We start from the raw sequence: 26,126 nt of genomic DNA on the forward strand, positions 1-26,126 counted from the left end.
TCTCAAATTCACAACTGGGTAGCTTATTAAAGTTTCTAATGTTTAAATTTCTTGATATCAGAAAGTTGTAAATGATAACTACAGCTAAACAATTTAACTGAATATAACATAACTCCTATCACAGTTTTGCTTGGAGCACAAATAGCTATTATGATTTTGACATTACAAAAAAAACCTATACATTTTATGAAATAATTTCCAGCTTTGTGTTTGATGACCAAGTATATTATTTATATCATGAATAATAAAAATTTCTTACCACTAATTTTTGTGAGACTTTAGCAAAGACACATCCAAACATTAGGGTATAAAGACAAGGATGCTTTTCAAACACATCAGCTGCTGACTTTTTATAGATCATTATTGCCAGTATAATAATTAGTCCTATGTGGAGTCCAGGTGACAAGACACTGGTGCCCTAAGGGATAAAGCAGAAAATCAGTATCACATTTTAACACTGCATTTATTACAATGTAGACATTTTCTGACCATCTATTTTGTGCAAGAGGCCTAAAGAACAGTGTGATGTAGTGTATGGCCTACAGGAGTGTACAAACCTGAGTTGTGCTTTTCAAGGTTTCATAGAACCTGAGGGTGACAGAGACATAATACAGTGCCACAGATGTCTGATTCCAGTTTGATATTCACACATGTTTTAAACTGGCTAAAAATTAATGCAGTTTATTCTATATCAACTTTTACTATGTTGAAGGCCATCCACATGTGGATTGACAAACTAACATAATTTTGTGGAGATACTGAAATAGAGCTTATTCTGCCAATTCTACAAAACATCACTGATGAAGAAGAATAAGAATAGTTTAGTTCTATTCAGGTTTCCTTCTTTTTTCCTATTTTCTTTTCTTTTTCTATTTTTCTTTTTTTAAATTTTTTGTGTTTTTAGTAGAGACAGGATTTCCCCATGTTGCCCAGGCCAGTCTAGAACTCCTGGGCTCAAGCGATCCTCCCAGCCTCAGCTTCCCAAAGTGCTGGGATTACAGGCATTAGCCACCACACCAACATCCCCACGTCCTTTTTTTTTTGCATTCAGACTGCAAATGTTCTTTTATGTAAAATTGTAAAATCCAGACCATTATATTTTTATCTATGTGAATTAGTATCCTCTTGGCACTGCTTATCCTAAACAAAATATTGAAATAAGTTTGGTATTGAGGTTATTAAGTCTATAACCAATTTAAATGGGTTCATAACAACAGCTTTACTCTTGTTTATTAAGTTTACATGTTTTAAGTTAGAACTTACTATAAAATTACAGTAATACCATATTATAAAATTATATACATGACACTGTATAGTAATAAATTATAAAAATCTAATAGTGCTTTATATTATGGTTCTGAAATTTCATTCAAGAAAAAAAATCTGCTCCTAAAAAAGCTGGAAAAATACCAGTTTAAGAGTTTGAAACCAACCACTTGCTAACTTGTGTTTAAGTCATCCTTCAAACATCTAACAGTTTTTTTATGAAAATATTCTTTTTTTTCTTTTTTTGAGATGGAGTCTAGCTCTGTCACCCAGGCTGCAGTGCAGTGGCATGATCTTGCCTACTGCAACCTCCGCCTCCCAGGTTCAATCGATTTTCCTGCCTCAGCCTCCCGAGTAGCTGGGATTACAGGTGCCCGCCACTAAGCCCAGCTAATTTTTGTTTTTCAGTAGAGACGGGGTTTCATTGTGTTGGTCAGACTGGTCTTGAACTCCTGACCTCATGATCTGCCTGCTTCGGCCTCCCAAAGTGCTGGGATTACAAGCATGAGCCACCGCACCTGGCCAAAAATATTCTTTAGAGTAGACAGTGATCATTACTAAATCTTGTTTTCTTCAATGGAATTTTCCAACTAATGTTCTATGTTATCATCCACAGTCAAGCAACATGTATTCCTAAGCACAGTACTATACCGAGATCAACTGACAAAACACCTCAAAAAATGACAACTTTTCCAAATATGTCAGAACTTGTATTTCTAGATGAATTGTATACTTTGCTTTTGAATTATGTATATAGTGTATTCATAAATATTGACAATTTATCAATTATGAGGATCCCTTTGAAATTGTCTCCAAAGTCTATTTACAAGTCTTTTAAAAGAATGAGACTTTTTTTTTACTAAAAATGCTATATCTAATGTTTAATATTTTATTAGACCTTGCTCCAAATGACTTTAATTTAAAGGATAGAAATTTTGAACTATACAACAAAAGAAATTAAAGTGAATATGCTATAGGTTAAAGCAATCCTAAAAGGCATTCTGTTTTTTTTTTTTTTTTTTTTTAAAAAAAAAAAAAAAAAAAATCTGTCACCCAGGCTGGAGTGCAGTGGCACCGTCTCAGCTTACTGCAACCGCTGCCTCCTGGTTCAAGCAATTGTCCTGCCTCAGCCTCCCAAGTAGCTAGGTGGATTTACAAAAGCATGGGCCACCATGCCCAGCTAATTTTTTTGTATTTTTGGTAGAGACAGGGTTTCACCATGTTGGCCAGGCTGGTCTCGAACTCCTGACCTCAAGTGATCCACCTGCCTCGGCCTCCCAAATTGCTAGGATTACAGGCACGAGCCACTGTGCCCAGCCCTGAAAAAGGCATTATAACAATGTTTTGGTATAAGATGGTATCACTGGAATAAGTACTTGTCTTCTTCTGTTCAACTACCTTGAAAATGACAATAGGCTTTTTAAAAACATAGGTGTTACATTTGTTTAAAAAGTTTGCAGGAATTCCAACTCTTGCCCACTTAAAAGTACTGAAGTTTTAAAAAACAAATATGAAAAAATACAAAAGCATTATATTTAATACTTGCATGAGCAAGGTGTAAAGAACACAAGCACAAAGTATACCCACTTGAGAATTAAAGTTAAAATTTTACCTTTTGAAATATTAGAATAGTTCTTTCAAATATATTTCAGCGAAATTTCAATAAAATTTACTTGATGAGTAATAAATTGCCCCATATGTGAAACCATGGACCTCTGGCTGCTTTCCTGCTTTCAATCAGGAACTCATACATTCCCTACCCTTCCTCCTCTCTGCTATTAGTTCAAGGCACAAAATGCAGGAAAACAAATGGCAACTCTTAATTATGTGCAGCAATGAAACTAGATGTCAGAAAAGTCTATGCAGAGCAAGCCTGTAGAAAGAGGAAAATATCAGTTTAAACTGTTTTTAAAATGCTTTTGTACTATGTGCCTAAAATGAATTCTTTAAGATACTTAGTTTCCTTCCCCATTCTTGAACTTTGGCATATTTTAATCTTTTTATAGCTGGTGATAAGAAAATTTATCATAAAATTAACACTGAATGATGAAATTAATGCCTTACTGCTATAGTGGATCCATTCTTGCCAACACCACCATGGAGGATAACATGGAAATAATTTGAACAGGAAAATATTACTCCACCTAGAAATCCAAGAACTGGAAGGATCTTCAATTTTATTTCTAGAATAGGAATCTTTAGGAGTAGAAGAAAGAAACAATTAAGACAACAGAATTTTGTTTTTTTACTAAATAATAAAGAAACATAATGATAAGCCCTGTACAATAAGCTATCCTTTTTCTTGTGATCAAACCTCAACTTCTGGAATATAGTCCAAAGTGATAACTTAAAAACTTTTTTTATTTAACTTTTTTAGTTTTTAAATTTTTATTATTGTTTTTAGACTAGCCAAGTACAGTAATGAGGGGGGGAAAGAGAAGAACAAGGAGTTTGACCTGTAACTGACTGTAAGCAATCAATTGAGATAACTGACTACCACTGGACCAGCCTAAAGTGACTTTTTTTTTGAAACTGCTTTCTTCCTAAGTGAAAAATGAATCCACCAAACCAGCTTAGTCTGTTTATATAACTATGACTAAATGTTTAATCTCATAAGATTTCATCTGACTTAAACATGAAAAAGGATAGTTCACTTGAATTTAGTAGCTTCTAAAAAGTAGCATCACAGGAAAGGGAGACACCATGATTTGCATCATAAATGTAACAAATATCATGATGTGTATGCAAGCAAAAAATCTGTGTAGTTAATATCCAGGATTAAATCTCTAGCAATATATTTACCTGTTGGTCAACTGCTGTTCAAGAAAACTTCCAAAGGCAGCAAAGGATTTAAAAAACAGTAACAATGAATTGCCAGAAGCTAGAGGCTACTATGTTTAGAAAATAGACTGAAATAATGTACCAAAATTTGTGGAAACTACAGGTTAATAATTAAATTTAGAAAACCTGAATCAAAAGTAAGTATTCTTGTTGGTAAGAATAAGCAGGTATGTTTTCTTCCTACAATATTGCCAAAACATTGAGTGAAACAATTTTAAGATTCAATTCCAAATTTAAGACAACCACACCTGACTTAATAACTAGAGTTGTCTAACTGCTTCTAGGTCTACATTTACCTTCTTTTTTTTTTGAGACGGAGTCTCCTGTCGCCCAGGGCTGGAGTGCAGTGGCGCAATCTTGGCTCACTGCAACCTCTGCCTCCCAGGTTCAAGTGATTCTCCTGCCTCAGTCTCCCGAGTAGCTGGGATTACAGGTGCCCATCACCACACCCGGCTAATTTGTATATTTTTAGCAGAGACAGGGTTTTGCCATGTTGGCCAGGCTGGTCTTTAACTCCTGACCTCAGGTGATCGGCCCATACATTTACCTTCTTACGGGCACAACCTGAACAGTTACTACAAAAAACACATAGCACCCCTCTGTTATCTTGTATGGGCCTATAGTAGCATACCCTTGATTCTATTTACTCTTACATGATGAGAGGGAATATGAATGTACTGGGGAATCTATCACTACTACTTAAAAACATGCCCAAAGTCTATTTTGAAGCCTACTGACAAATGATAATTGGCAATTCTGATACTAAATGCTACAGGGAAATCTTTTTTGTTTTTTTTAAAGATGGGGTCTTGCTGTGTCACTCAAGCAGGAGTGTAATCAGTGGCATGATAATGGCTCACTGCAGCCTTGAACTCCTGGGTTCAGTTGACCCTCCTGCCTCAGCCTCCTGAGTAGATGGGACTACAGGTGCATGCCACCATGCCCGGCTAAAATTTTAAAGAGTTTTTGTAGAGGCAAGGTCTTGCTAAGTTGCCCAGGCTGGTCTTGAACTCCTGGCCTCATACTGTGTTTTTAATGGACTTAATTTTTTACAGTGGTTTTAGGCTTGCAACAAAATTTGAGTGGAAAAGTATATAGCCACCCCACCCCCCCGCCAACAACATCCTACACCAGAGTGGTACATTTGTTACAACTGGTGAACCTACATTGACACATCATTATCACCCAAAGTTCATAGTTTACATTAGAGTTCAATCTTGGTGTTGTACATTCTATGTGCTATGACAAATGTATAAGGACATGTAGCCACCATTTAGTATCATAAAAAATAGTTTTACTCCCCTAAAAATACTCTGTTTCACCTATTCATCCCTTCTTCCTCCAACCCACGGTAACTTCTGATCCCTTTACTGTCTCCATAATTTTGCCTTTTTAAAGAATGTCATACAGTTGGAATCACACAATATGCAGTCTTTTCAGATTGGCTTCTTTCTCTTAGTAATAAACATTTAAGGTTCCTCCATAACTTCTTGGAACTCCATAAGTTCCTCGCATAACTTCTTTTCATGGCTTGATAGCTCATTTCTTTTTAGCATTAGTTTATCCAGCTAAGATGAAGGACATCTTAGTTGCTTTCAAATTTTGGCAATTATGAATAAAGCTGCTATAAACATTTGTGTACAGGTTTCTGTATGGACATAAGTTTTCAAATCATTTAGGTAAATAACAAGGAGTGTGCTGATCATGTGGTAAAACTATGTTTAGTTTTGTATCACTTACTATTTTTACTAGATGTATAGCTTAGTGATTACATACAGTCTGGAATCAGTCTGTTTAATTCCTAGCTCCAGCACTTCTCATGTGTCCTTGGACAAATTACTTAATCGCCCTAAGACTTATTTATCAAGCATAATACTAATAATATCTATTTTATAGGATTGTTCTGAGGGGCAGATAAAACTGATGGTAAATGTTTAGGAACATAAGTATTGAATGACTGTTAGTTGTTGACTATTGATATCCTTATTATTATTCTTAACACTATGAGCAGAAAGTGCGAGTCAGTTAGCCAGTATGGTGGACTTAGGTTGTGGTAACAGGATAATTGTTTCTTCAGAAATGTTCTTCTTTTGCAAAAAAGCTTGAATTTATGACAATGGCCTCCTAAGAGCCAACTTTTATGAAAATACTGAGGTCACCAAGCAGGCAGAAAATAAAAACATTCCTTAATATGGGAATCTTCACCTCAAGGTAGATTATAAAAATGCAAATTAACTACTTTCCTAATATTGAGTGACTAGTTTTAAATGTAAAATATTTTACTGGATTTATTTTTAAAATATTTATTTTATTTCACCCTGGAAAAAGTTATTCCAATGTGTTTTCTGTTGTTGTTTTTGTTTCATTTAGTATTAGGGAAATGAGGTTGTTTTCTTCTATGTGGCAATATATTTATGCATAGGAGGAAATGCCATAAGGTATATAGGATAATACACATTATAAAATGAAGAAAAAAATGTTAAGAAATGGAACAAATATTAAATACACCAATAAAAAAGAGAAAAAAATTAAATACAATGCCAAGGATTTCTGAAGAAAATTAACAATGCAATACTTTTTCCTAAATATTTGAAAAGTACTTAATTATAAATTTAAATATTCGGATTTACCGTATAGTCCCACATTGTTGCTCCTCCAAATGCAGACAATACGAAGACAATCACTAAAGCTATCTGAATTTCAGTTACATCCACTCTAAAGAGGAAGGACAAAGAATCGATAAGGTGTTTGTAAATAAAATTCCTGAATATGGAGGTTAATCATGTATTAAATAGCAAAGATGGAAAAATCTCTGTAGGCTTAGTTTATTTTTACCTTTACTTCCATTACTGAATTATCAGTTGACTACACTGTTAAGTTAAAAAGGTTACAGAACAACATGTGCTCACACATAGGTAACAGTACATGCAGAAGGAAAAAAATATATACCATGTATCAAATTGCTAATAGTTATCACTGATGTTATAAAGACTTTTATTTTCTAATTTATGTACTCCTGTAAAGTCTGAAGTTTTTTCACAACAATTACCCACTACTTGTGTACATAAGGAAAAATTATAATAAAAACAACCATATGATTTAAGGCAAATTTAAACACTCCCAGGCCAATTTCACTTAAAAAGTAGGGAAAATTCCAAGAGTCTTCTTCATTGAGGTACTAATAGTCACTGTAGTTTTTTTAGTTTCCATAGACATTTTTCCCCTAATAAATATGCTTAAATTTCTCAAAAAACCACTAACCAATCAGCATCAGTCCCTCTAGTCTGCATTCCCCTGAAGCTGTCACTCTCTCTCCTATGCTACACGAATAGGCTCACCGAAAATTAGTCAACATTTGTAATTCTCTCCTCTCTTCATGTTTGTTGCTTAACCCACTGTAGTCTGGCTTTTGGCCCTATTATTCTACTAAAATTGTTTAAGGTGAATTGACCTTCAATTTTCAATTTCAATTAAAGGATACAAATCTAAGGGATACATTTCATTAATTATCTTGCATAACTTCTTTACAATATTTAAGATGCTGATCATACCCTCTTTCTTGAAAAGCTCTGCTGTGTTTTTATCTATTCCATGTTCTCTCCTGATTTTCCTCCCTTGCTGGAGCTCTTCTCATGCTCCTTCCTAGACTGCCTGTTTATTCATATCTTAGATGATGCTTTCAGAATTCCATCTGGAATTTTATAGTCTATGAACAATTTTATCTATACTTAAAACTACCATCTATATGCTAATGACTTCTAAATCCTTATCTCCAATCTACATTTTTTCCTGAGCTCTAGATTTTTTTTTTTTTTTTGAGACAGAGTCTCGCTCTGTCACCCAGGCTGGAGTGCAGTGGCGCGATCTCGGCTCACTGCAAGCTCCGCCTCCCGGGTTCACGCCATTCTCCTGCCTCAGCCTCTCCGAGTAGCTGGGACAACAGGCGCCCGCCACCGCGCCCGGCTAATTTTTTTTTTGTATTTTTTAGTAGAGACGGGGTTTCACCGTGGTCTCGATCTCCTGACCTCGTGATCCGCCCGCCTCGGCCTCCCAAAGTGCTGGGATTACAAGCGTGAGCCACCGCGCCCGGCCTCCTGAGCTCTAGATTTTTATATCTGTCTACATACTTTACATCTCTGCCTGGATGCCCCAATGTCTTTAGATGGAGGTAATACCCACCTTACGGGATAAATGTAAGGAATAAGATAATGCCTGTGAAGCTCTTAGTACAATGCCTGAAACAGGTAAGTGCTCGATAGGTGGTAAATACAATTATTCCGTAATTGAGAATCAACTGCCTGAAGCCTGCCCTCTGCTAAATGATCCATAGTTTTGAGCTTCTCCTATCATTTATCATTAGAGATTTTTTTCAGAGCTACTGTTTCTCCTTTTCAGCAATAAAGTGGGGCTAAAAAGAATCAGTAGACATGGGAAGCCAAAGCCAAAATGAGCAAATGACAAAGTTCTTAAAAGGATCAGACCGAGAGGGAGCTATATGAAAAAGAGGAACAGAGAATAGCATTCCTGCTTTGTGCACTATTTCCTGGTCTCTAAGAAAGAGGCACCAGAGGCAGATAATACTATCTAATGTTTAGCACTAGCATTTACAAGGTGCTTTTACATTATCTCACCAATTGCCTACCACAGTTGAGAGTCTCACAATTACCTGATGCTGGTGACTGTTGTCAAGGCGGGTCCCCTTTCTGTGCACACGAAGATTCGACCAAAAAAGGACCTTAGACTCCATACTGCATTATTTTATTATATGAATCAAATGCTTATTTAAGTACTGCATATCCCTTTTCTATATTATTCAGGTCCCTTAATTTTCTTTTAATCCTCTCTATTGTAAACTTGGGCTAATGATTAAGTTGGAGAAGAGGAGAAGAAAAATAAAATTATTATCAAATAATGTAACTATTTATAACATGCAGAATACCTAAAAGACTTAAGGTGTAGCATTTATGAGTACTCCGACGAATTAATTTAAATTACTGATTGAAGATTTGTTCTCCTTATTATTGATGAACGATATAACAGATTGTGCAAATGAATTCAATTATATTTTTTAATGTACAACTTAAAAAGCATACTTACTTTCCAAATCTCAACACGCCTGAAACATAAGTCTGCCAATGAGCGCAATAAAACACAAACATCCCAATAAAAGAGCAGAAAAAAAACCAGTCAGGATGAGTTCCTAAGCGAGCGGCAATTGAAGCTCCCACTGCCATAAATACTGAAAGAAACAAAGTTTAAGAATCATTAAGAATTAAAAATAATTTATGAAATAATTACCCTATGCTGTTTAGAAATACGGAGCTCTAAGGAAATAATCATGGCATTAAAATAAAGTACACTTATCAAAATGAATTCTTGACATACTTTTTAAACAACTCCATACATTCGCTTCCAAATGTATATCCATCCAAAAACTGACCATTCAGACAGCTTAGTTCATTGTATTTTTAAGGTATCATAAAAAAAAAAAAAACTCCACTAATTTACCTGTGGAAAGAGAGTCACAACCATGGTCAAAGAGCTCCCCTAAAGGAGAACAAGAGTTTGTTCTTCTGGCTTGTTTCCCATCAATGGCATCCAGTGACTGGTAAATAAAAAGTCCCAGTGCACATAAAAGGTATGTCCAGTATGGTGCCTATAAAAAATGTAAATAAAATAAAGATTGTTAGTGATAATAAGCTTTTTGAAAATAGCTCAACCTAAGGCTTCACACTTTGTAGCACCCCGTGTGTTATAAAGAACGTTTCTAACCCTCATTCTACAGATGAGAATTAAATTGAGAAATCGAATTAACTGCTTTAAGTCATCTAGGTAGAGGGTCACAGAAGTCCACAATGTAAGAAACACAAAGTTAAACAACTGAGTAAGGATTAGGACCCTGATCTTGATTCTTACATCCCTGGCTCTTTTAATATAATACTATGCATTATGCCACAGATTTGAAATTACTGTTAAATTTTTGCTGTGAAAAAAGACCTTAGGGGCCAACTGCCAACCTCTGCTTCCATTCACAATGGAGTATCAGGGACTAGATTTACTCTCCCACCTTATATAACTAGAAAGGCAATAAAATATATTTTAAAAAAAACACAAAAAAGTTTTCAAACATTACAGGCAGTGCAGGCTTGTGATTCCTCACAGAAGGGAAACAAATGAGATGAGCCCTGCGACTGCTCCAGCTCACTTCCCAGAGTCAGTTTCCAGGCCACAGTGCAGGTCCCATGACTAGAACAGAGTCCAGCGATCATGCTGTGTTTAAGAGAAACACAAAGTTCAGGAAGGTCAAGGCAATTAGGATTTGTGAGGCAGAGTGCCTGAGAGGACAGAGCTGCACAGAGAGAGGAGCACAAGTTGTGGACGTCTTATGGAAGGGTATCTTTCAGTCTTCGGCTGAGAACTCACCTGTGCCTGAATGAGATGAAACTTAACAAAGGCCAGGGAGAGAAGCACTGCAATGTTGAAGCTCAGACAATTCTCAAAGCTCATACATGGCTGGGACATTCATGTTCCCGCCAGGCAAAGCAGAAAGCCTCATTAATACTTGGGGCATTGGGTAAAGTTCTCAGAAGTGTACTGCCTTACCAGCAGGCATAAATTAACCCTAGACTGAAGGCTTCTCTGGACAGCCCTAACAAAACTTAAAATCCAGCCTCAAAAGGATCCAAGTAATTCCTGGCAACTTAACTACAGCCATCACAAAGCACATCTTAGGGGAAAAAATCTAGTATCCCAAAGGTAAAATTCACAAGGTTTGGCATTCAGTAAAAAATTACCAGTCATGCAAAGAAGCAGGAGAATATAATCGACAACTAGGAGTAAAATCCATATAATCAGAATACAATCAGAATCAATATGAACAGAAGTAATAGAATTAGCAGATGAGGACATCAAAATAGTTATTATAAATATGCTCCACATGTTCAAGAAAGTAGAAGAAAACAGGAAAATTATAAACAGAAATGGAAGAAAAGACTCAAGTGAAACCTCTAGAAATGAAAATTACAATATTCGAATTGTAAAACAAACTGGGTGAGATTAACACCATATTAGACACCACAGAAGAAAAGATCAATAAGCATGTACCCACGGAAACTATCCAAAATGACGAAAGAAAAATGACTAAAAATAATTGAACTGTGCATCAGCGAGTGGTGGGACAACAGAAAGCAGTCTAGCACATATGTAACTGGAGTCTTAAAAAGAGAAAAGAGCAGATGGGGGCATGAAAAATATAAGAAGAAATAAATGATGAAAAATGTCCAAAGTTGAAATCTATAAACCCACATGTCCAAGAAGCTCAACAAACCCCAAACAGAATAAGTATTTTCTAAAAACCCATCAAGGCACATCATAATTAAATCAATGAAAACTAGTAGTAAGCAGAAAATCACAGGCCAGGTTCGGTGGCTCACACCTATAATCCTAGCACTTTGGGAGGCCAAGGTGGGCAGATTGCTTAAGCCCAGGGGTTCAAGACCAGCCTGGGCAACATGGTGAACTCCATCTCTACAAAAGATACAAAAATTAGCCTGGTGCGGTGGCATACACTTGTATTCCCAGCTACTCAGGAGGCTGAGGTGGGAGGATCACCCAAGCCTGGGGAAGTCGAGGCTGCAGTGAGCAGTGAGTGCCACTGTACTCCAGCCTGGGTGACAGAGCGAGACCCTGTCTCGAAGAGTAAAATAAATAAAATATCATATTCAGTTCCAGTGAGCATGTTCTTAAAAGTTTATCTTGGAAACTATGAAACAATTTAAGAAAGGGCAAACAGAAAACTGAGCAGTCATCATGACAGTACAAAAATGAAAAACAACACATCCTACCCAGAATCTTTTGAAAGAATCCCAAAGTGTCTTGCAGAGAACAATTCTGTTAACCTAGTAAATTCTTTTCGAACTAGTAAATTCTTTTTTAAAGATAAATTTTATTATGTATACAACATGATGTTATGGGATATGTAGATAGATGGAAACGGTACTAAACTGAAGCAAATTACTGTATCCATCATCTCACATAGTTACCCATTTTTTTGTTTTTGTGGCAAGAGCAGCTAAAATCTATTCATTTTACAGCTCAATTTTTTTAACCTATACCCCTCAGGTTGTACATCAGATCTCTAGACCTGCTCATCTTCCAAAGCTGTAATGTTGTATCCTTTGACCTGCCTCTTCCCATTTCCTCCCCTTTACACCCCTCTGCTCCCGATAACCAGTTTCATTCTCTATCTCTGAATTTTTTTTTCAGATTCTGTGTATAAGCGAGATCAAGATCACACAATATCTCTGTGTCCGGCTTATTTCACTTAGCATAATGTCTCCCAGGCTCATCCATGTTGTGGTAAATGGCAAGATTTTGTTCTTTCGGGCTCAGTAATATTCCATTGTGTATACTACAGTTTCTTTATCCATTCATATGTTAACAGACACGCTGTTTCTGTATTTTGGCTACTGTGAATAATGCTACAATGATCATGGGAGTGCAAATATCTTTTTAAGGTGATGATTTCACTTCCTTTGGGTATAGTTTTACAGTTTTCTTATATTTAGGTATTTTATCCATTTTGAGTTTATTTTTGTATACAGTGTAACGTAAGGTCCAATTTCCTTCTTTTGGCCTATGGAAATCATTTTCCCAGCATTATTTATCGAAGAGACTATCCTTTCCCCATTGTGTCCTCTTGGGGCCCTTATCAAAAATTAGTTGACCATATCAAACTAGCAAATTCTTACCCATTTTTTCTACTATGAGAAATTGTTTTTAATTTTGATGATTAAAGGAAAGCAAAGTTACACGTCAGACATATGTAAAATTGGACGTTGAAGTTATTAAAATTTCTGTAATGACAAAATGTCAGAGGGATCTTCCATTTCTCTGCGTAACTCTTTATACTGAAAATCTGGATCTTCTCAAGGAGAACTCTAAAAGTCAACATTTAAAGCTTAATTCTGATCTCTGATCTGAGAAACTAGGTATAGGCAGGTCTCATGGTCAGGTATTAACTGAAATTCATACTGAAATAAATTTGATTAACCCTTACACCACAACTGGTGGTGACTCTGCCCCAAATTATATCCCGCTCTTCATTTAGAAAAGGGAAATGAAGACTGTTCACCAGTTTAAAAGTACTTCATTAGGATACTAGCGGCGTTTAAATAGGGAGAGACTGGGAATGTAAACAGGGAAGAGAGGAAGTCTAGGCAGAAACCAAAGTTTCTAGCTGAAAGTGAAAGGTTTACTGGAGTCAGTGACTAGATCCATGTTCCTGGAACAGGTAATTTACAAGAGATAATATTGCAAAGGTAATGTGATCTTAAATAGTACAACAAAGGGCATTTCTTTTCTTTCTTTTTTTGTTCTTGAGACAGGGTCTCGCTCTGTCGCCCAGGCTGGAGTGCAGTAAAGGATCTTGGCTCGCTGCAACCTCCGCCTTCCAGGCCCAAGTGATCCCAAAGTAGCTGAGACTACAGGCGCACGCCACCACACCCAGCTAAATTTTTATATTTTTGGTAGAGATGGGGTTTCGCCATGTTGCCCAGGCCGGTCTCCAACTCCTGACCTTAAATGATCCACCTGCCTCAGCCTCCCAAAGTGCTGGGATTACAGGCGTGAGCCACTACACCCAGCTGACAAAGAGCATTTCTAACGTATTATTTCAATTAATACATAAATCCACAGAGATAGGGCAGTTATTATCATATTCTTTTTATTAAACATGAAAGTGAAACGGAGGAGTGATAATTTACATCAAGGCAAGCACTTAGGCTGGGTCGAGGAACTAGATCGGGTCTTCCAACTTGCACTTTGATGAGATTTATCCTACCACAGGCCACACAGACTGAATGGAACTCTTCACCTGAAATCTTCACAAACTCCCTATTCCATCAAACCTGCTGATAAGCACTTTCCCCCTCACACAATACACTTTCAAGTGGTAGTGAGCCACAGGAAATGGTGCCAGCCACAAGAGTCTTTCTTTTAAACCCAGAAAGGCACAATGATCTGCCAATATTTGGTTCACTCCTTTTCCAATTCTTCCCAAATCTTTCCAAGTTTTCCCAGTCTTCCCAAGGCCTCAGGAGCCAGACCTATCTCCTCTTTTTCCTTTGGTCACCACCTCCATTCCTAGGTGAAAGCGATTAAATAGTTTGCACTTTCTCACTTTTTTTCTAACTTGTTATCCCTGCAAACAGGCTGGGATTTATTTGGCCAGGCACAGCAGAACAACTTCCTTCCAGGTATCCCTTTCCAAAAATGGTACAATTATAGATTAGACTTTTTTTTTTTAGATACAGGTCTCACTCTGTTGCCCAGGCTGGAGTGCAGAGGCACATGTTGTAACCTCAGACTCCTGGGTTCATGCAGTCCTCCCACCTCAGCCTCCTCAGTAGCTAGGACTACAGGTGTGCACCACCATGCCTGGTTAATTTTTTTTTGTTGTTGAGACGGAGTCTTTCTCTGTCCCCCAGGCTGGAGTGCGGTGGCGCGATCTCGGCTCACCGCAACCTCCACCTCCTGGATTCACGCCATTCTCCTGCCTCAGCCTCCCAAGTAGCTGGGACCACAGGCGCCCACCAACACGCCCGGCTAATTTTTTTGTATTTTTTAGTAGAGACGGGGTTTCACCGTGTTAGCCAGGATGGTCTCGATCTCCTGACCTCGTGATCCACCCGCCTCGGCCTCCCAAAGTGCTGGGATTACAGGCTTGAGCCACCGCGCCCGGCGCCTGGTTAATTTTTTAAATTTTTTGTAGAGACAGTGTCTGGCTATGTTACCCAGGCTGGTCTCAAACTCCTGGCCTCAAACTATCCTTCTGCCTCAGCCTCCCAAAATGCTGGGATTATAGGCGAGTGCCACTGTGCCTAGCCAGAAGAGACTCTTGATGGAAGCGGGAGCTACAGAGCCTCCCTAACTCAATTCTAGTTTTCACGTTAACTTATTTTCAAAAAATTTAAATGTAAGGATGAAAAACTCACCCTTGGATTGTGAATTATAAAGTCATAAGCAATGTTTGTTAGAAGAAATCTATTCCAAGTAGTAGAACTTCTCTAGGTAATATTCCATTCTAACATTTAAAGTTTTTATGGCTGGATGTGGTGGCTCACACCTGTAATCCCAGCACTTTGGGAGGCCAAGGTGGGCTGATCACTTGAGGTCAGTAGTTTGAGACAAGCCTGGCCAACATGGTAAAAATCTGTCTCTATTAAAAATACAAAAATTAGCCGGCTGTGGTGGCATACTCCTGTAATCCCAGCTACTCAGGAGGCTGAGGCACGAGAACTGCTTGAACCCAGGAGGCAGAGGTTGAAGTGAGCCACTGCACTCCAGCTGGGGCAACAGAGTGAGAACCTGTCTCTAAATAATTAAATAAATAAATAAATAAATAAATAAATAAATAAATAAATACGTTTTAATTATATAGTTTTCATAATATCTACTGTATCCAAATTTAACAATGTTACAGAACTCTTTCCAGGTCAAACACAGAGATCTACATCATTCTTTTTAATGACTGCATGGTATTCAATTATGTGGCTATATCATGATTTAAGTAATAGCTTCCCTAACAATGAATTTTACTTGATATATTAAATTTCATATAAATTTATTCTAGAAAACAAAATAACTACTAAAAATCAATCATAACCCGTCATTAAAAAAAACCCCACTGATTAAAATTTAAGTTGTTTTTCAATTATACACTGAAAAAGAGCTGTATAAAATACGTATTTGGGAAATTTTAGCTTTTCTAGTTATTTGAATTATTCATAGGATTCTAATCATTACAGGATTAGATAAAACTAAATTATGATTTTAAAACTTCCTCAATGCTTTCTTACAACACTGTAACTATTGTACAGAAGCACAAACAAATTAAACTGACATCCTAGCCAGGAAGTCATACACTCCTACCATTGTCTCAAAGACACAAAGCTTATACTGGAAAAAAGCAAACAGCAAGTCTGATAGTCCATTAATTTATTCAATTTTCACACATTATTTACTCTTCCAGAAAACATCCAGAGGTGAACTGCACGTCTGACAAAATCCTGTATGCTCTCTGCATTCTCTGGAAAAAGGCCCATAAGTATATGAATCTTAACGTTTCCATATTAAGAGACGGAACTACGCAGTGACTGAAGGAGAAAGATTGAGGTGAGAGAGGAGGCATCTACTTCTCTTCTTCCTTGCCCACAACCCTGTAACTCACTGAGAAACAGCACTAGTGCCTTCATCTTGGTCTCCCTAATCAAAGCCACCTGCCCCCCACATACCCAATCCAAAACTCCAAAATTAACTCTTCCCTTTTCCTTGCCTTCTCACCTAAGATATTTCATTTTCTAAGGCTGAACTGATTAAAGCACAGAGAGGGCAAGGATTGTGTCTTTCTCACTCACCCCTACATTCCCAGTACTCTAGAATATTACTCTGGCACAGAGTATATGTTTAACCAATATCCCTCAATTAATGGGCCAAGTGTGACAATAAAGGTGTTTGTGCAAAAATAATTTTCTATTTGTATTACAGGAGATTTAGGGGAGCGCCTTCATGTGCTTAGTTTAGAAGCACATCAAGGAGCACATGAGTTTAGGAGTAGCTCTTCTGGCCACTCCTAAACCAGTCTTAGAAGACGTAAAAGATATAGAATGACCACAAGCTCTTTACTCACTGATAAGAGTCTCTTCGCAGCATAACTCTCGATCACCCACCTTCATACTCCAGCTCCATTCCACCCACAAAGTCCTCTTGTTTATTTATGACTTAATACTGTCTCATGGCTTCTTCCTTTCTAAACACTCTTCTCACCCAATTCAGCAAAGCACTCACGTGCCCCCTCCTTCAAGGACTGCTTGATACACCTCTTACTCCACCTACAACTTCATCTAGGGAGAGATCAAAGGACACAAACCTACCTATCTCCAGTCATCCCATTCCTACCTACTCCCTTAAAAATACACCTTCTACAAATATTTTTCAGGGTTAAAGCAGTCTTTGCAAATATATAGGCCTTCTGTTGTACAAAATATGCTCATTAGATGGTTAGTACCTCAGGTATACAAATATAAGGAACTACATGACAATGACGTTCATGACTTTATAAGAATGTACTGTTTCTGTTGTCTAGTTTCCTTGATTTTAAATGATTTCACAGGTAGCAGAACAAATTTAAAAAGCAAAGCTTTGAAATTACCATCTTTAGTTAATGAAGTAAAGATCTAATTTAACTAAGGGAAGTAATTCTACATAAGTCATTAATTGTTTCATAATTATAGCCTCCCATTTTTTCAAATAAGAGTTGTGTAACTCCATTTTCTGTTGCTATAACAGAATACTAGACACTGGGTAATTTATAAAGAAAAGACTTATTTGGCTCATGGTTCTGGAGCCTGGGAAGCCCAAGGGCATGACACTGGCATCTGGTGAAAGCCTCATGCTGAGATCCACTGAGCTCACTGGACAAATTTCACTTACGGCCTCAAAATACTGATTTTTCTGGAACATGTTCTTAGGTCTTCTCTAAATGAAAATGCTAGACTAGACAGTTTCTGAGGTATGTTTCAGCTCTAGATTGATGTCATCTCATTTGTATGTGGCCCTATCTTTCATATTAGAATGTAATCGTCTCATGGGCATGAAATATGTATTCTATTTTTCTTTCTTTCTCTTTCTTTCTTTCTTTTTCTTTCTTTCTTTCTTCTCTCTCTCTCTCCCTCTTCTTTCTTTCTTCTTCAGACAGAGTCTTGCTCTGTCGCCCAGGCTGGAGTGCAGTAGTGCAATCTTCACTCACTGCAACCTCCGCCTCCCAGGTTCAACTGATTCTCCTGCCTCAGCCTCCTGAGTAGCTGGGATTACAGATGTGCACCACACCTGGCTAGTTTTTGTATTTTTAGTAGAGATGGGGTTTCACCATGTTGGTCAGGCTGGTCTCAAACTCCTGACCTCGAGATCCACCCACCTAGGCCTCCCAAAGTCCTGGGATTACAGGCATGAGTCACCGCACCCGGCCACGTATTCTATTTTTCTAAAAATCTTCTGTAGAAGCTAAATACATAGATGATGAAAATCAGGCTGGGTGTGGTAGCTCACCACTTTGGAAGGCTGAGGCGGGCAGATCACTTGAGGCCAGGAGTTCAAGACCAGCTTGGCCAACATAGTGAAACCCCGTGTCTACTAAAAATACAAAAATTAGCCGGGCGTGGGGGTGCACGCATGTAATCCCAGCTACTTGGGAGGCTGAGGTGGGAGGATCACTTGAGGCCACTAGGCCAAGGTTGCAGTGAGCCAAGTGAGACCCTATCTCAAAAACAAACAAACAAACAAACAAACAAACAAAACAAAAAGGCAATGGGAAGAATACATGCCCCAGGTTTTTCTTGCAGAGTGGTTGGGGCATAGACTCTAGACTCTACTTGCACCCACATTTGCTCTGCTACTTACTAGCTAAATGAGTTGGATGAATTACTTTACAGTGCCTTAGTCTCTCCATTTGAAAATGGTAATAATCATTGCTCCTCTCTCATTGTGAAAATTAAATGACTTATCACATGTAAAATGTTTATAAAAGTGATGGGCATATGGAAGGAGCTCAGTATTTGTTACTGTTACTGTTATTACCGATACTCCATCAGATAATTTTAGGTGATCTGTAGGTAAATTTTTCATTTGAATATTTATGTTTATTTTAATATATTTTGAAAAAATTTAATGTATTTTGAAAAATAGGGCCAGATGCGGTGGCTCATGCCTGTAACCCCAGCACTTTGGGAGGCTGAGGTGGGTGGATCACCGAGGTCAGGAGTTCGAGCCCAGCCTGACCAACATAGTGAAACCCCATCTCTACTAAAAACACAAAATTAGCCAGGCATGGTGGCGCACACTTGTAATCCCAGCTGCTTGGGAGGCTGAGGCAGGAGAATCACTTGAACCCAGGAGGCGGAGGTAACAGTGAGCCAAGGTTGCACCATTGCACTCCAGCCTGGGCAACAAGAGCGAAACTCCACCTCAAAAAAAAAGAAAAATAGCATATCATATCTATGATTTTATAAATATTAAGTCAGAGTAAAAGTTTTTAAAAGAGTTGATTTAAGGTTGGCATAAAGAAAAATAGTAAATAAAAGCAAGTATAGATAATATATAAAAGAAAAAATCTTCCCAAACTAGGAAATACTGGAACTATACAATGTTCATTATGTAAATTTTTATACTAAAAAAAAAAAAAACAACAACTCTTTGCTTGAAATGGCCTTGGATGAACTGACATCTATGCAGAAGGGAATTAGATAACCAATAACCATTAGGTCAGCTGGTAACAAGAAGATTTCAATTATCCAAACATTGACTTTTTTCTTCATAAAAATAGAAACTGCATTTCTAAGACATAGGAAGAAAGGACATTAGAAGACATATTGTGCATATGTGAAAAACATGTAATGCTAGTATGCTGCCAAAGGTAGACTTTCCACCCAGACAGGTGACTCTTAAGATTTTTTTTCATTTCGTTATTCCAGGGGTCACAAGAGATTCTACGATTTTTAAAAGAGAATTAATAGAGTTTCTAATAGACTGCTAACCTGACTCTGGAAGACATAAGAAGTAGAAATGACTGATTGCTCCATTCCTACAACTGCTCTAACGCAATAAGTGCCTAAGATGTGCTTATGACACACTGTTTACTGGGAGCCTGTGATGGGCAGGGCGCTTCCTTGTTTACGGAGGGAGGGTTCCTACCTGAGGCCTGGGGAGGCTCCAGAGGAGCCTTGGTGGTCAGAAAAGGTAAGACCATTCTCTGCCAAGCCAATCAGGAAGGCCCTAGGGGCTTACTGGTTTCAACCCAGACCTTTGGTCTTGGCTCAGTTTAGGAACTAGCATTTGAGAAGAGCACATCCATTTTTAGGAAATTAGGCAGGTTATAAGCTGCGGCAAAGGAAACCAGACTGACATCACACACAAATGCAGTTAAACCAGCACTTCAGGGCCAATGGGGTTTTCTCATGACCTGAGAAATCTGTACTTTGAAAGGTGGCCTTTATTTTTACGTTTAGTGTGAATCATTTTGGTTTTCTTTCTTCTTTAATACTTATGAGGGTTCTTGTTGAAAATGCCAGCCTGTCACTGTGCTAAGGGGAACAAAAAGAGAGAGGGGTGTGAAGAGAATTCCCCTGAGGCCAAATCTATCATCCACATCAATTGTACTGGGTTGCTTCTGTTCTGTTCTTTAACTTCGCAAATCCCAAGTGGTCTAGCTGTAGCCTTCTACCCCAATCAAATGCACCAGGAGGAAAACTTAAAGCTTCTTCTAAATACCACAATGCCATGTTTTATCCACACTTGAACCAGAATTCGAAAGGAGAAACAGTTTTATTCTTTAGGAATTAAGTATAGTGAAGCCATAGGAATCAAGGGAAGCTACCTCCACATTATCTGAAGAGTCTCCTTCTAGATGACTGGGGACTAAGGGTGAGGCAAGGAGGCACCATGGCTGCAGAAGTTAAGGGGACATTCATTCTCACAGTCCTGCAAAGGCCTCCTTAAATTTTGAGTCCTGGCTTGCCTCACCCTAAGTCCCTCCCTGCTTCTATCTCCTGGAAATCTGGAGTTTACATTTTGTTTTAATGAGAGAGGTCACGCCCTTACAAGAGTCCTGCCTTAATAAATGATGCTTGAAAAGTTACTGAGCTGGTTTTAAAAAAGCGGGAGTAAAAGAGTGATTAAAAAGGAAATATACTAGATCTCAAAGAAACCAAATCCTATAAAAAAAAGTCTGAGTAGGAATCTAAAGGTTATTTCCTTTTCTTTCTATTATTCCCCCCCAAAATAACTCTTCAATATGTAATAAAAAAGGCAATATGTAGTACAAAGATAACCTTAAGAAATGGTTTATTCTCTGTTTAAAATATGAGTTATTTAAATAAGTTATTTAAACAGAGAATAAACCATTTCTTAAGGTGTTTCTGGCATGCTCAGGTATACTTACTTTTCAGTTCAACTCTTTATCATCACAAACACAAGAAATGCATTAATTAATGCCCTCTGACCTGACCTTAAGCTAGGCACTTGTCCCTGCCATAAACATATTCTTAATAAAGACACTGACATGGATTTATATGCACAGATCACGAAGACAGGGCAGAAACACTTAATCGGATATGTAATAGAGAATGGAGTCACAGTGTATACCAGTCAAACACAAGTGCATGGAGTTAGTAGGAGAGACTGCTACTAGGCTGGAGTTAGAAGAACTAGATTCAAATCACCTGGTTATCACATATATAAATGTAGGAGTTACATTAAATAATCTCTAAGGTCCTTCCAAACTCTAAGAATCTGTGATTCTATTTTAAGATTAGGTAGCCAAGGAATGGGGGCCAGGGACTACCTACTTAGGGTGATGTTCAGATAGAACTGCTTCATCAAAGTGAGGAGACAAAGTTCTTGTTTTCTCCATTTGCCCTAACACTTGCTTACTCTACTTAAAACTACCAAGGCCAAACAATTGCTAGGTATTTAACCCAAGAACAGCTAAAACTGAATAAGGGTTGAAAAACATCATCTCTTGACATCACATTGTGTTATTTCATTCCTGCAGCCAATAATTTAGAAAACAAATGTTTGTTTTCTAAATTATTGCATCTGTTTGATGCAAAATTATAAGCATCTGTTTGATGTAAAGCACTGTGCTATAGAGATTATACAAATGAACAAGCAATTGCTGTCTGAACTTAAAATCTGGTAGGTTGTCCTGCTCAATAAGGACACAGATAACCAAAATAAAACGGTGAAGATCCACAGGAGAGCTACAAAGCCCTACAAAGGAAGCATAGCTTCTGGCTTGGAATCCTGGCCCCCACTTAAAGGTATGCCCCTCTAGAAGAGGATAATTTTCCTTCAGTTTCCTCATCTATAAAATGAGGATATTAATAGTACCTTATTCATAAGGTTGTTGAGAGAATTCAATGAGAGAATAAAAGTGACTTAAAATCATCCCTGATACACAGTAAATACCCAGTAAAAGTTAGTTATTGTTATTATCATGGGAATTCAGAGTGGTTGATTTGACTTAGGAAAAGGAAGATAACTTTCATAAGGATATAGTGTTAGAATTGAGTGTTGAAAGATGGGTGCATAGTTGGATAACTGGTACAGAAGAAAGGAAGAGGAAGGGGAAAAGAGAGGGATAAGAAGGAGAGAAATCCTTGCTAGAGTAAGAAGTTCAATTTGGCTGGAGTACAAAGTTCCTTAATGGAAATGATGGCTTGAAAAGCAGTTTGCAGAAGCTAAATATAAATCACAACTTTTTTTTCTATTAGTTTCCCTTTATCCCCAGTCATGTTCTAGAAATTAGCATCATACTTAAAAACATATCAAATGTTATTATTCATGCACTCAGTATTAAAGCCTATATGAGTAGATAAGCCCAAGCATCTAAATCCAAAAACCTTATGTGCTTTTGCTGACCCTTTCTGGAAGCAATCTGTCAAGTCTGAAAAAGCACTAAGAATTCTTAAGTCTGAGAATCAGAAAAGAAGTCCTAAGCCAGGTGAAAGTCACTTAACATCTCTGGGCTTCAATTTCCTCTAATGAAAACATTTACTACTGTTACTTTAGGATAGATGGATAGAAGAAATACTGAGGTGGTAGAAGGGCCATTGTAGGAAGCGGAAAACTTGCTAACCTCTTCGGCTGATACAAGACACAAATGCAACCATGGATGTGAAAGCACTTTACATACTTCTATTATATAAAACACAGGATCTTTTTATTTTTTAAGTCATACCAACTTAGATCTGAATCCTACCTGATCCAGTCATTTGCTAGTTCTATGACCTTAAGGGAAAATAGCCAGAAACTGCTACACTCTTCACACTATTGCTGGGCTTTCACCAAACAAGCAATGTGGATCCTGTAATGGCGTTTCCCCTCCCTGCATCAGTCACTCAGAAGCATATGTAGGTTCTAATGACATACATTTCAGAAACTCTTAACTCTCATTTCCCCTTCTTGGGCCATTTGATTTTGCACTTTATTTTTAAATGCCTCCAATCCCCACCCTCCACCCCCCCTTTTTTTTTTTCACATGAGGCTGATCCTAAAAACTAATTAATCATAAATGTACCTCTTCCATCAGGCCTCCCTTTACCTCCCCAAGCAGAAGCTCTTGACTTTTTTTGTATGCCCTGCTCTAAGTGTTCAACAAATGCTTCTTAAATTAATAATAACATTGAAGAGTCCACAACTTAACTGGCCAATATCAGAAACATTCAAATGCTGTTAGCTAAATCTGGACCCAATCAAAACTAAATTTTATTCTGTGTTTTCAGGATGTTGTCTAATAACAGTAATATTTTTAATGTGTTGAGTAATATTTTTAATTTGTTAGGCACATCACAATCTTTCACATTTATCTGCATATATATCATTTGGTCCTCAAATGCATCCTTGTCAAGTTGTTTTGGCAGGCATTATTTTCTATTTTATATGTGGGAACACAGACCCAGCAGGTCTGTGGTGGAAGAGCCAGTGAGAAACCAAGACCTCCACTTCCAACCCAGCAATCCTTTCATTCTAAGGCACTCCCTCTGGTAAATTCTAGAAACAGGCAGCAAAACAGCCAAAAACTAAAGCAGCTTACTTTTTCATATGTAATATGTAAATGAATAGCAATGGCAAATGACAATGGGAATGTCTATTAAGAAATATATAATAAGTCTGGCACGGTGGCTCACTCCTGTAATCCCAGCACTTTGGGAGGCCGAGGCAGGCGGATCACTTGAGGTCAGGAGTTCGAGACCAGCCTGGCTAACATGGTGAAACCCCGTCTCTACTAAAAATACAAAAATTAGCTGGGCGTGGTGGCAGGCACGTGTAGTCCCAGCTACTCAGGAGGCTGAGGCAAGGGAATCGCTTGAACCCAGGAGGCAGAGGTTGCAGTGAGCCGAGATCACCACACTGCCCTCCAGCCTGGGTGACACAGCGAGACGGTCTCAAAAAAAAAAAAAAAAAAAAAGAAAGAAAGAAAAGAAATACATAATAAGCATATCGAACCATTGACAAGATATTTTAAAATGTAGGCTCGATCAAATTTTTGTTTTTAAAGGATGCATGAGCCTGGCCAACATGGTGAAACCCCGTATCTACTAAAAACACAAAAGTGAGTCGGCCGTGGTGGCACGCACCTGTAATCCCAGCTACTTGGAAGGCTGAGGCAGAAGAATCGCTTGAACCCTGAAGGCGGAGGTTGCAGTGAGCCGAGATCGGGCCACGGCACGGCACTCCAGCCTGGGTGACAGAGTAAACCCCTGTCTCAAAAACAACAACAACAAAATGGATGCATGCATGGAGGGCATGAAATATTTCCACTGTATTTCTGTTAATCCATCCTCAACCCCCATGAGTCCTCCACAAGGCCTACACTCAAATGATTATAAAGGGACTTCACTATTTGGAGCAGAGAATAGAAAGTAATGTCACAGAATGTGCAATGTAATATTTATCCCACGTAGTATAAACTATAGATGGGAATGAACTCCACTCTGCCCTCATCCCTCCACACTCAGCCCAAAGGGTGCTTCTGATGAACAGCTATCCAAAGCCTATATTTACTCCTTATTTTGTACAAAGGTCAAATGTAATTATTGCTAATAAAATGTTGGGGTTTTTTTAAAGCCCTAGGTTGTGATGACAAAAAAAATATTGCCTTGATAACATTCCAGTTTGTTTTTCTTGAAAAAGTCGATGAAGCAAAGAGGAAGTTACCTCTTAACTCATCTTTGATCAGTGCTACCAGTCATTTCAAGATCACTAGCTCAACCTTCCAGAAACGAACGGTTACGAAAGTATTCAAAGAGCGTCTCGGGGCTTGGCACAAGTCCCTGTGCCAGGCAGGACGGAGATGGGGGTGTTCAGTCCCCAGTGTGCAAAGCACCCGACCGCGGGTCCATCCCACAGGTTGGCGCCGCATGGGATAGTGGCTGGGCAGGCGCCCTCCGGCCCGTCCGCGGCCGTCGGGAGGACCTGCGGGGACATTGGACCTAGGGCAGTGACCTTAACAGCCCCTCCGCTGCCCAGGGGAGGCTCGGGATGGTCACGGGATTGGGATAGTGCCGTGACAGTCTCCAGGCGGCCCAGGGCGGACACCGCCCGGGGCAGTGGCCAGTCCGCCCCTCCGGGGCCCGGGAGAAGCTCAGCCGCGCGTGGGTCCGCCCTTCCCCCGGCGCCTCCAGCGACCCGCCCGCAGCGCAACTGGGGCCGGGCTCGGGCGAGCGGCCAGCCCTACCTCCTCGGTGGCCGTGGGACAGTAGGAGATGAGCACGAGCGTGGTGACCACGTTGACGGCGAGCCCCAGCAGGGTGATAGAGTTGGGGGCCATCCAGAGCGGGATCCACTGGAGCAGCCAGGTCCAGTAGAGCTGCAGCGGCGGCTCGAGCAGCGAGACGCCCGCCGCGCTGTAGCGGTGCTCCTCCAGTCGCCGCAGCTGCGCTGCGCTCAGAGGCTCGCTCAGCGCCCTCAGCCAGCGCGGCGCGGGCCTGGCCCCGGCGCCTGCCGCCATGGCCGCCTGCGGGCCCCGCCGCCGCCACCGAGGGCAGCCCGCGCCTGGCGCCGGGGGCAGGGAGAGGTGGAGGGAGGGGCTGGCGGCCGGGGCCTGCGACGGCCGGGCTGGACTCACCGGTCGGGCCCGCACGGCAGAGGTCGAGGTCAGGCCGGGCTGCCCGGGTCCCGGGGCCCCAGCCCCAGAAGCGGTGGGGCCGCGGGTGCGGCTCGCGGGTGGGGCGGGGCCTCGGGGAAGAGTCCGGCTGGGGGCGGGGCGGAGGGGGGGCGGGGGGGGGCGGGGCGGGGGGGGTCCGGCTGGGGGCGGGGAGGTGGGCGCCAGGCTCGCGGGTCACCCTCGGCGCCCGCCAACGGCAACTTGTTATTGGCGATCAAGGTCCCTGACTCCCTAGGGGCCGGCTGCACTGCGCCTGGGATCTGATTTCTTAACCTACGGCATCGGATTACGCCCTGAG

General features: G+C 39.6%; 2 protein-coding genes across 6 annotated transcripts in view; one reads left to right on the top strand and one right to left on the bottom strand.

Moving 5' to 3' along the window:
* SYCP3 (synaptonemal complex protein 3) overlaps positions 1-12,527 on the top strand; it is a 28,809-nt gene extending 16,282 nt beyond the window's left edge. Inside the window, exon 9 of one of the 2 annotated variants that reach the window (XM_032168884.2) lies at positions 12,373-12,527. In XM_032168884.2, coding sequence (XP_032024775.2) covers positions 12,373-12,501 — 129 coding nt within the window. In that variant the 3' untranslated portion in view covers positions 12,502-12,527. The remainder of the gene's footprint in view (positions 1-12,372) is intronic. The other variant, XM_032168886.2, reaches the window with a different exon arrangement.
* CHPT1 (choline phosphotransferase 1) overlaps positions 1-25,925 on the bottom strand; it is a 31,223-nt gene extending 5,298 nt beyond the window's left edge. Inside the window, exons 1-7 of one of the 4 annotated variants that reach the window (XR_009209039.1) lie at positions 25,400-25,925; positions 9,616-9,763; positions 9,205-9,346; positions 6,738-6,822; positions 3,331-3,462; positions 2,879-3,139; positions 303-418 (exon numbers count right to left, since the gene is read on the bottom strand). Coding sequence is in view for 2 of the 4 variants with exons in the window: in XM_032168882.2 (XP_032024773.1) it covers positions 260-418; positions 3,331-3,462; positions 6,738-6,822; positions 9,205-9,346; positions 9,616-9,763; positions 25,400-25,672 (939 nt within the window). In the remaining 2 variants the exon portion in view is untranslated. Of the gene's footprint in view, positions 1-259; positions 419-2,878; positions 3,140-3,330; positions 3,463-6,737; positions 6,823-9,204; positions 9,347-9,615; positions 9,764-25,399 lie in introns of those variants that run through there. The other 3 variants (XR_004250712.2, XM_032168882.2, XM_032168883.2) reach the window with 3 other exon arrangements.
* Between the last annotated feature and the right edge of the window lie 201 nt (positions 25,926-26,126).

This window comes from Hylobates moloch, unplaced genomic scaffold (genome assembly GCF_009828535.3).
Source record: "Hylobates moloch isolate HMO894 unplaced genomic scaffold, HMol_V3 SCAFFOLD_12, whole genome shotgun sequence".
NCBI lineage: Eukaryota > Metazoa > Chordata > Mammalia > Primates > Hylobatidae > Hylobates > Hylobates moloch.